We start from the raw sequence: 11,171 nt of genomic DNA, 5'->3' as shown, positions 1-11,171 counted from the left end.
GCTTGAACAATAATGTCCCTGAGAAAGGCAGTCCTTCTTAGCAAGCTGAGGACAGGTCCTTTGGACCTACACTGGATCAGGTCCATTCCCTAAAATCAGAAAAGAAAGGAATAAGACCTAAACAAACAATTATCCAAAGAAGAAATACAAATGATCAATAGGCACATGAAAAAATGCTCAATATCACTACTTATCAGAGAAATGCAAATCAAAACTACAATGAGGTATCACCTCACATCAGTCAGAATGGCCATCATTCAAAAATCCACAAATGACAAATGCTGGAGAGGCTGTGGAGAAAGGGGAACCCTCCTACTCTGCTGGTGGGAATGCAGTTTGGTGCAGCCACTGTGGAAAACAGTATGGAGATTCCTCAAAAGACTAGGAATAGACTTCCCGTATGACCCAGGAATCCCGCTCCTGGGCATATATCCAGAGGGAACCCTACTTCAGGATGACACCTGCACCCGTGTTCATAGCAGCACTACTCACAATAGCCAAGACATGGAAACAGCCTAAATGTCCATCAACAGATGACTGGATAAAGAAGATGTGATATATTTATACAATGGAATATTATTCAGCCATATAACCCGACAACATAACGTCATTTGCAGCAACATGGATGCTCCTGGAGAATGTCATTCTAAGTGAAGTAAACCAGAAAGAGAAAGAAAAATACCATATGAGATTGCTCATATGCGGAATCTTAAAAAAACAAAAAACAAAAAACCAAAAAAACAGAAACAGACTCATAGAATACAAACTTGTGGTTGCCAGGGGGATAGGGGGTGGGACGGGACTGGGATTTCAAAATGTAGAATAGATAAACAAGATTGTACTGTGTAGTACAGGGAAATATATACAGGATCTTGTGGTGGCTCACAGCAAAAGAGAATGTGACAATGAATGTATGTATGTACATGTATAACTGAAAAATTGTGCTCTACACTGGAATTTGACACATTACAAAATGACTATTACTCAATAAAAAAAGTTTATATAAAAAAAGTTAAAAAAAAAAAAAAGAAAAGAAAGGAATGAGGATGCTGCTAAGGGCCTGGGCTATTCATAATTCCCCCAAGCAAACGGGAGAACACAGAGGTCAGCTTCCCTCCGTGTTCGTGTGGTGACTGATGCACACCGCGTAGGTGTGTCAGGCAGTAGAGGTGAAATGGCTCCAGCAACAGAAACTAGCAGTGACATAAATCTAGCAACAGCTCTGGGCAGGTAGAAAGTGCAACACACCTAAAGCCTCACACATAACTGAAGCTTATGAGGAATCTTGCACAGTCTAAGTCTGAATAAAAGTGGGTTAAATAAAGGTAAACGGCTCACAGTCTCCCCGAGTGCTGTTATACTGAGTGAGGAAATAAAACCACCTCTGCACACTTAAGGCTTTTCTCCAGTGTGAATTTTCTGGTGTCCAAAGAGGTTAGATTTTCACTTTTAGGATTTCCCACATTTGCTACACTCATAAGGTCTTTCTCCCATGTGAACTCTCTGGTGTTGAATGAGGCTAGAACTTTGGCTAAAGGAATTCCCACATTCATTGCACTCATAAGGCCTTTCTCCAGTATGAACTCTCTGATGTTGAACGAGGTCAGATTTACGGATAAAGGATTTTCCACATTCTCTGCACTCATAAGGTCTTTCTCCAGTGTGAACTCTCTGATGCTGAACAAGGATAAATTTGCGACTAAAGGATCTCTCACAAACAGTGCACTCATATGGCCTTTCTCCAGTATGAACACTCCGATGTCGAATGAGGTTGGAGAACTGTCTAAAGGAATTCCCACATTCACTGCACACATAGGCCTTTCTCCACTGAGAATTCTCTGGTGCTGAATGAGTTCGAATTTGCAGCTAAAAGATTTCCCACAATCACTACACTCATAAGGCGTTTCTCCAGTGTGAATTCTCCCGTGTTGAATAAGGTTAAAAATTTGTCTAAAGGACTTCCCACATTCGCTGCACTCATAAGGTCTTTCTTTAGTGTGAACTCGCTGGTGTTCAGTGAGGTTGGATTTGTAGCTAAAGGACTTCCCACATTCACCACACTCATAATGCATTCCTCCAGCGTGTTGTGTCTGATGGTGAATGAGTTTGGATTTGTGGATAAAGACTTTTCCACATTCATTGCAGTCATAAGTCCTTTCTCCAGTGTGAATTCTCTGGTGTTTAAGGTCAGAGGTTTGGCTAAAAAAATTTCCACATTCATTACACTCATATGTCCTTTGTCCAGCATGAATTTGCTGGTGCTGAGCAAGTCTGAAGTTTCAGTTGAAGGCTTTCCTACATTTGTTACACTTGTAAAGCCCTTTTTCAGAGTAGACACTCCGATCTTGAACAAGTGTGTGGTTGCAGATGGCAACTAGTTCACATTCACCCTGCCTGTAAAGACTCTTTTCACTGTGAAAGGCCTTCCCACTCTCACTGCCACTCTGTGGCTCCTCACTGTTGGGAAAGGCCTGGCGCTGGAGAAGGCCTGAGGTGGCCGGGAAGTCCTCTCCGACCTCCTACAGGTGAAAAGCTTCCCTGACATGAAGAAGCTACAGCTCCTCACAAATGAGGCCCTGTCCACATCTCTCTTCCAGGGCTTCTCTCCACTGTCATGCTTCTGTTGCTGGTGAAGGTCTGCAGCGAAACAGAAGCATCTCACACGTGGGACACCCAAGTACGGTTTCTGCAAAGGGTATATTGTTGCGTCCTCAGCTTGGTGCAAAATACCTTTGAAGACTGGGATGCATATCTCACAGGGGTGGGTCTTCTGGGTGGGTCGACCTGCCTCAGAAGCCCTGATGTGAGATTCTCCTTCTACAGATAAACTCTGCCCAGAAGGGGTTTCCTCATCTTGTTTCATGTCTATAACCTGAAAACAGAGAAATGCTGAGGAAATGCATGTTGACCCTGATGGGAGAGGCAAGCCCCATTACAAAGGTGCATCAGACACAACAAGGAATGAGTTTGTTTCTTGAGCTTGTTCTAAAAACAAGGGGGCTGGAGCAGGCTGAAGAAGTGGCTGCCTGGCAGCAGTGGGCAGGAATAGGGGAGACCTCACCAGACCAAGGGCCCAAGGATGGAGTACACCACATGGAGCAGAGGCAAGGTGTCTAACTCATTCCTCTGCCAACAGCCTTCATCTAAGGTGTGATGTGGGCATGCTGTGAGGAAGGCTGCTTGTGTCCTGCCCTGGTAAATTTCCACTGGAACCAAGCAGCTGGTGTCCAAGGACTACTTAAGGATATGTGCACACCTCATGACACATGTGCAGGTCAATACTGCAGATGTTGCAGTGCAGAGGAACAGGTGACCCACAGAGGCCACAAAGGTTAAGGCAGCCAGGAGCTGGAAGTCACCAATGCAAGGACAAGGCAGCAAAGTGTCAAGTATGGGGAAAAGGTAGAAATGAGGTGTGACCAGTGGCACTTGCACCAAAACACTACTGGACACAGGGCAGGTTCCTGGTATGATCTGAACATAGTCATGCTATCACGTCCCCCCTCAGATGCCACTCACCAGGCCCAGGCCTCCTCTCCTCTGAGGCCATCTCATCATGTCTACTCTGTGAAACAACCAAGGTTCTTCCTGCACCCTCCACTGTGCAACTACTCAGAACCTGAATGATGCAAGTCTTCATGAAAGACGGCATAGCTGAGTGGCCAGCACTGGCCCAGAGCAGCTCAATATATGACAGTAGTCAGGAAAGAAAACATTACAAACAACTGAAGAACGCCGTACAAGGACAGCCCAGTCTTACAAGGACAGCCCATAGTTCATGAAGTAATGACCACGGCCTGGCACAGGCAGTCATGCAGAACTGTTAGTGAGAGGAAGAAGACCTGGAGGCCACGGATCTGGACAGTCACTCCAGCAGGGAGAGGGCAAGCCAGGTGGGATTCACTGAGCTGCCTGCAAGACTCCTGACTCCCAGATCCGTTCTGCACTTTCAGAGGCAGCTGGGCTAGGGCTGCCTGGGGAGTCCACTGCTTAGGGCACTACACACAGTTCCATGATGGCACCCACAGCACGTCTGACAAGAAAGAGAAGGAAGGTAGCAGAGCCCATGGTCCAGCTGAGGGAAAGATAAAGTGAACTGAGGGAAAAAAGGAAAAGGAGGACATCATCTCAGGACACTAAGAAGGGTGTGACGGTCTTACCCAGCCACAGCTCCTCCTGCCCTACACCATAATCACCTCCTTAGCTTCCCTAATCATGACCAAGCACAAACGGTCCACAGAATGCTTGTCAAAGTCAAACAGGATCAAGTACTACCCGAGATGCTGATGATCCCCATTAACAAAGGCAGCCCTGAGTCCTGCCATGAAGGCCTCCTTCCCTGCTTCAACCTCACCTACCCAGAACCATATCAGATCTCAGGTACCCATGGCCCTCTGCCAGTTGTGCTGCATTTGATGAATCCTGACCAGTCACAGCTTTCCTCTCTTCACCTAACCCTCATTCAAGGCCCAGTGCCTGGCCCTCTACCTCATCTGTGAGTCTCCCAGATGACCACATACACCTCCAAGCTAATCCACCAGCCTGACTACAACATCCCAGGTCCCACCAAGGGTTACAACAAAATCCTGGTCAGTCTGTAGAGCAGTGAATAAGCACCAGCTTGTCTGAATTCCTCCTGATGATGCCTCCACAACCATCTCATGTCCACCGATCCCTCAGAGGCCTTGCCCACATGCCAAACTATAGCCTTCCCCACCCTCCCCACGACCACTTCTCTCACCTGTGTTGTGACACCCACCTCCCACAGCCAGGGGCCCAAGCAGGAAACCGAGTCCTCAGGCCTACCCTCATCGTCCTAGGCTACTATTAACCATTATCATCCTGACCTGGATTCCCCACACTAAAGTGATCTACAGGAGGTGAGGTGTATAGCTCCGTGGTAGAGCACATACTTAGCATGTGCAAGGTCCTGGGTTCAATCCCCAGTACCTCCATTAAAAAAAAAAATAAGAAGCTCCTCCCTGGGCCACACACTCTCCACTGCCCTTTGGATAAGTCTCCATCCCGAACTCCTCCTCAGAGTACTAGATGCCCACAAACTGCTCTCTGAAAGATCTCATATCCTTAAGAGGCCAAATATAAAACTTCTGATATCCCCAAAGAAAATTAGTCTTACTGTGGACTTCCCTGTCTCACCTAATGGAGCTTCCATCCTTCCAGATGCTAAAACCAAACCTTCACTTATTTATCCCTGACTCCTACCATTCTCTCAACCTCAGAATTAGAAAATTCAGGTTTCTGTACCTAACACACCAAACCAGCCACTTCTCCCACCTCCACAGCCACCACCTTGGTCAAGCTACCAACACACTCACCCAGACCACAGCAGTAGCCTCTTCCATGGTCTCCCCACCACCTCCCTCACGCCAATGCTGTTCTCCATGCTGCACCCACAGGGAGCCTGATAACACCGGAGTCAGATCACCTGTCTCCACTGCTCCAGATCTTTCATTGCTCCCATCACCTCCAGAAGGGACACTCAATTTTCACAAAGCTGTTCCAGACCTGACTCCTGCTCCACTCACTGCTCCCAGTTTCCACGAAAAAGAAAAGATACCCGCAGGTCCCTGAACCAGCTCAGCCTCCTCTCCAGGCCTTTGCACATTCTGGTACCTATGTCTGATCTGGTACCTTCCACATCTCATTCCACTGGTTGCCAAAAATAGGAACCACTCCATGTAAGCCTGGGCCTGGACTTAGAACCCTGGGCCACTCCACATGATCCTAGGCCTCATGTTTGTTCAAGGTCCCTGGGTCCAAGGGCTGAAAGAGTGGCGCAATAGTACAGAAACACTATTATCCCGGAGACCACAGGGTGGAGTGAGGACTAATGAGGCCCGGAAGTAAACCCCACAAACCACAGTCCCTAAGAGATTCTGCAGTTACAGGAATCTGTGCGGAAAGGGAGGTCACCTGAGAGCCTGGCAACCACGGCCAGCTTCCATGGGCTCAAGCTACTAAACACTCTTGCAAAGCCCAGGTGCCAGCTGAGCTCCAGGTGTTTGCATTACCTCGGGACCTCCGTCCTCAGAGCAGACTCCTGCCAGTCATGCAATCTTGTACAGGAGTCGACCTTCCTGTACCTAAATATTATTGCCACTCTACTCGTCTGCTCTTCCTCCGACCAGCATTTGGTAAACTTTTAGAAGCCTATCTCGGTGTCACTCTTTTGTTCACCCTCCCCTCCCCCCGAAAATGAAAGTAAAACTCCTCAGGCACAACGTCGCTTCGAATTCTTTACATCCTGCAGACATAAAATGGACCCCAGGTTTCCCGAACGCCCCCCCTCCGCCCCCGCCTCAGCCCGGCCTCCAGGCTTCCGCACCTGCGGGTCCCCCCACCTGGGGGCCTCTCCCCGCGCCGTCACGCCGTCTGTCAGAAACACGGCCCCACCCGCGGCCGCCTCCCCGGCCTGCACCCCGGGGCCCGGGCCGCAGGCACGCGAGCAGGCGCCCCGCACTCGGGGCTCTAGTGTCCGGCGGGAGAGGGCAGTGCGGGCCCGGAGGACGCGCGTTTACCTGCGGCTGGTCCCTCAGCGCGGCCGCCGCCATCGGGGTCTGAGGGCGCAGCGGGGCCTGGGAGGCACGGAGGTCCCGATCCCAGCCTGTTGCGGGCCACCCCGAGCCTTGCACCCGCCTCTCTGGGACTCCTCCGGCGCCTTCTCCTTCGCGACCCCTGGCTCCGGAGCCTCTGGGCGGACCAACTGACCCGACAAAAGACAAAATGACCGCCACGAGGAGGACGTCAGGAGTCCCTCCCCGAGGCGATGCCCACGCACGGAAGTGCCTTTGACCTGCGCTTTCATTGGCTCAACTGCGCCACCGTTGGGCGCATTGCCCTCTGGGTAGTGTAGTTTCCACCGATGCGCAGGTGGAGTTAGAGGTCCCAGTTGTCCACCTCGAGGAGTAAACGTTCTGCACGGCCCATAAATACAGCCATTATTTTGTAATGACTTTAATGGAGTAAAATCTATAAAAATATTGACCCACTATGTTGTACACCTGAAACTAATATAATATTGTAAGTCAGTTATACTTCAATTTAAAAAAGAAAGAAAAGAATAGAAAATGGTTCCGGGGCACTGAGAGTGCCACTGGGAAATGACGACTTTAACCTTCAGGGAAAGGAATGCACTTATCCCTTTTTAAAGGGGCCGTTCTCAGGTTTGGGGGAGTGTTGTCTGCAACCGATCACTTGATTATAGCCATTATTTCAGACTCCGTAAGCTCAGAATGCCCCATGTGGCTAAAAATTGTATCTCAATTATCCCCAAAGACTACAAATGCAAGTGAACATATTCTCATTCAGACACAAAATTCATCCACTCTTAGCAGGAATATAATAAACATTTTCTTGCTATTCAAATGCATGCAGTCAGAAATGTCAGTATGGTAATTGTATGTTCAGTTAGAGCCATGACTTGGAAGATAAGAAGAGATGTTTAAACAGCCCTGAAATGAGAGGACGAGTTAGCTCTGCCTGTTTCCTAGAGAACATCTCTCCTGCCTATATACTCAGTGATTGTGTCCAAATCATAAAGCAGCGCTGTTCATCCACTTAATATTTTTTACTCAATAACCTAGAATATATTTAATTTTTTTAGGAATCTGACATCTATTTTAAACAGACAGCAACTTATGAAATTTCATTTTGATATGGGATAGTGCCTACTTAGTGAGTGATAGTATTCTCAGGCAGAGCACATGTGCAAAGGGGGCATCTAAACCCCATCATCTCATCTCCTAGTTGAGAGGAGGTTATCATTTCTTCAGTGATTGCTGGGACTGTTGTGTATGAGGAATTGATGATATAGCAGGAAAAAAAGTTGTGAAATGCAAATTACAGGAAACAATTGATGATTATGTAATTATTTAAAGATAGTGGTAGAGATATCTCTGTAGAAACAATCTGGGGAGGGTGAAAAGGTTAAGACCTCAATAATTTTTATTAGGAGACACTGAAGTCTGAGAAGAGATGAGTTAAGATCAGCTCAATTTTCCCCCCTCATTTAAACATTTACTTAAAAATTTTTAATTGAGATATAGTTGATTTATAATATTGTATTAATGTCATGTATACAACACAGTGAAGGAGAAATAATAAAATGGCCACATTAGGCTAACTAATTCTTGGCCTTATACTTACTGTTTACTTTTAAAATGGTCAGCAAGTCTGACTGAGCCCCAGGCCCACTGTTAGAGTTAAAGTTATTGATTTCCTTGTTTGTTTTACCTCACTCTGGCAAGTGAAATTTACAGTCATGTTTGGATTCTGAATCATTCCCGCAGGAAGGGAGTCACGGGACAATAATCTCAGGAAAATAACCAGACCCTCCAAAGTTCCTCCTGGAGCCTGATGAGTCTTACCAGATAAAGAAGGTCATGGGGCCAGTGACCCTCCAGACCACCAGACGGTCCCATGATGCCAGACAGACTCGCCAAGATTCAGGAGGAAGCTTCCCCCAGAGACTCTTGCTGATTGACAGCCCCTTTTATGCCCCAGTTTGCTCACTAGATAATCACTAAGCCCCATCTCCAAGGTGGGTTCACAGTTTTGAAGGCACTAGCCTGCTGGGAGTCCCCTTTGCCTGGCAAAGCTATAAAGCTGCCTCTTTTCTTCTAAGCTCCAAGGCCTTATCTCCGAGTTATTTGGCTCATCAGGGATGGGGGCTGACCTTTCAGCAACAAACTTGTGGCACCAAATGCATGGCCAGAACTCCCCTCTTTTCTAAGAGGGGCCTTAGGTTCCGCCTTGCTGCTGGGCCAACAGGGCTTGGATGATTGCCCCTCCGTGCTGATGGGTGGGACACGGAAAATGGAGCCCCTTTTGCTCTAGGGATCCTTTTCATCCCTTGCCCTTCCACCTATCAATGGACCACTGTCGCCCAAACTGAGTCCTTGGAGGAAGAAAAGACGGCTCTGTTTCTTCTGAAGTGTTGCATTTGCATTTGATCGGCAGGCCTAGGGTAAGTTCCCAGTGATGACCAAGACCCCTTGATATCACTTGGGAGTTCCCTAGTTGGACAGGTGGGGGATACTTGTTTGCATTTGAAACAGGTATCCATTTGTAGCGGAGGTCTCCGGCTAAGCAAACTTGGAAGCAAATACATTTGGAATTTGAATTATTTGTAAGCTTGGAATTTGAATTTGTTTCAGCCTGTCATTTGTAAGTCTGTGCTTCCGTCTACTGATAAAGGCCTGGTATTGCAATCTAAAATTTGTATTTGTATTTGCATTTGCATTTGCATTTGTATTCAAAATAAGTTACTACGGGAGGCGTGCCATCTAGTCCATCTAACAGCCCATTGGGTAAAATCTTGAATGATTGGTCAAATTATAGTTAACCATCTATAACTAAGAAAAAGATGATATTTCATTGTAATACTGCTTGTACACTGTATAACTTAGGCTCTGGGGAACAGTGGCCTGAAAATGGGTCATTAGATCGCTATACTATCCTCCAGTTAGATGTTCTGTCAGAAAAATGGTAAATGGGCAGAAATGGTAAATGTACACACCTTTATGAAAGTGAATAATGAGGAAGAGAGTAAACTAGGAGCCAGACTGATGGTTCAAAGAGAAGTAAAAGGTAAACATTAGACTGGACAAAAAAAGATTACTAAACAAGTGAGGGAAGGAGAAGAATCTTCTATAAAACCAAAGAAAAAGTTAGAGGAAATATTTGATGACAAGACACCCGACCAACAGACGGAAGAAGATCTAGAGACAGAACAATGAATTGCTTTCTGGAAGAGGGGTATTCATCAAGGGGTGAAACTCCCCTGGCCTCTCCCTCTGCTCCAGCTCTGGTGGCAGCCCAGCTGACTGCTCCTGCTCAAACAGCTGTTCTCCAGCTTTCTCTTCTGTCACTTCACCACCACCCTCGGCAGTCATTGCACCACCACCTCCAATATCTCTACCATTTCCTCCTGCTAGCCTTCTATCACCCGCCCCGCGGGAACTCCATCGCCTCGGTCACTTTGCCTCTTCCTCCGCCGCACCCTACCCTACCTATAGACTCTTTGCCTCCCCCATTCACTCTAGGACAGGAATTTGTAATGGCCTCCCCCTACAGGACCTGACAGGGTACCCAATTTGGCCTGGGAAAGCCTTTACCCATAGCAGGGCAATAGCCCTCGAGACAGTTGCCAGTTGGAATTAGCACAAGTGGACTTCCTGATAATTATATATGGGCCTATACCCCATTTGCAACTACGGACTTGCTCTATTGGAGAAATCAACATCCATCATATAGTAAGGACCCCCAGAAAGTGGCTGAAATTTTTCAAACTATTTTCTCAAGCCATCGCCCAACTTGATACACAGCTGCTGCTTGGAATGCTTTTAACCTCAGATGAAAAGAGACTGATCTTAGAACCCACTCAAAGGGAGGCTCAATGTTTAAAGCAAGGAAATCCCACAAATGCCCGCCATAGATCTAGCTGTACCAACCTCCAAGCCAAACTGGGACCCCAATACAACTGAAGGTCTGATGTTAAATAATTACAGACAGTGCATCCTAGCCAGCCTCACAAAGGGCTTTCTGAAACAGACTAGCTTTAACCAGGTACAAGCTCTAAAACAAGAGCCAACAGAAAACCCCGTCTGCCTTTTTGGAAGAGATCCAACACGCTTATCGAAAACACACCACCCTCGATCCTGACGGTCCTGAAAACGCATGCATGGTAAATATGACTTTTACAAGCCAAAGCTCAGACGATATAAGGCACAAATTAAATAAGATAGAAAGTGCAGTAGCCAAAGGTCCCGGGGAATTACTGGAGGTTGCCTTTAAAGTTCATAATGCCAGAGAAGAAAGGAACAGAAAACCTGTCAATGTTATGACAGCAACTCACCTGAGAGCTTTTAGTCAACAAAGACCCAGAGGACAAAAGGAAGATGAGAAAAAGTGAGCTGTGACTCATGATCAGTTTGTTTACTGCAAGGAGAAAGGGCATTGGAAAAAGGACTGGCCAAAACTGAAATCAAAGAGAGAGACGCAGGTACGAATGTCTTCCAATGTAAGGGTCACCCAAAGATTTATAGACAAAGACAGTGACTGATGGGGCCTGGGGCTCTTAGCCACGCTAAGGACCCTCATAACAATTGCCACCTAGGAGCCTCGGGTACAACTGACCTTGGGGTCTCAAT

General features: G+C 47.1%; 1 protein-coding gene across 1 annotated transcript; it reads right to left on the bottom strand.

Moving 5' to 3' along the window:
• Window positions 1–1,355: 1,355 nt before the first annotated feature.
• LOC116154674 (zinc finger protein 551-like) lies at window positions 1,356–6,785 on the bottom strand. Its single transcript, XM_031457426.2, is given in 3 exon segments — window positions 1,356–2,521; window positions 2,524–2,872; window positions 6,540–6,785. Coding segments are annotated over 3 exon segments (1,548 nt in total). The 5' UTR covers window positions 6,573–6,785.
• Between the last annotated feature and the right edge of the window lie 4,386 nt (window positions 6,786–11,171).

This window comes from Camelus dromedarius, chromosome 9 (genome assembly GCF_036321535.1).
Source record: "Camelus dromedarius isolate mCamDro1 chromosome 9, mCamDro1.pat, whole genome shotgun sequence".
Taxonomy (NCBI): Eukaryota; Metazoa; Chordata; class Mammalia; order Artiodactyla; family Camelidae; genus Camelus; species Camelus dromedarius.
This window is presented reverse-complemented; position numbering and strand designations above follow the sequence as displayed.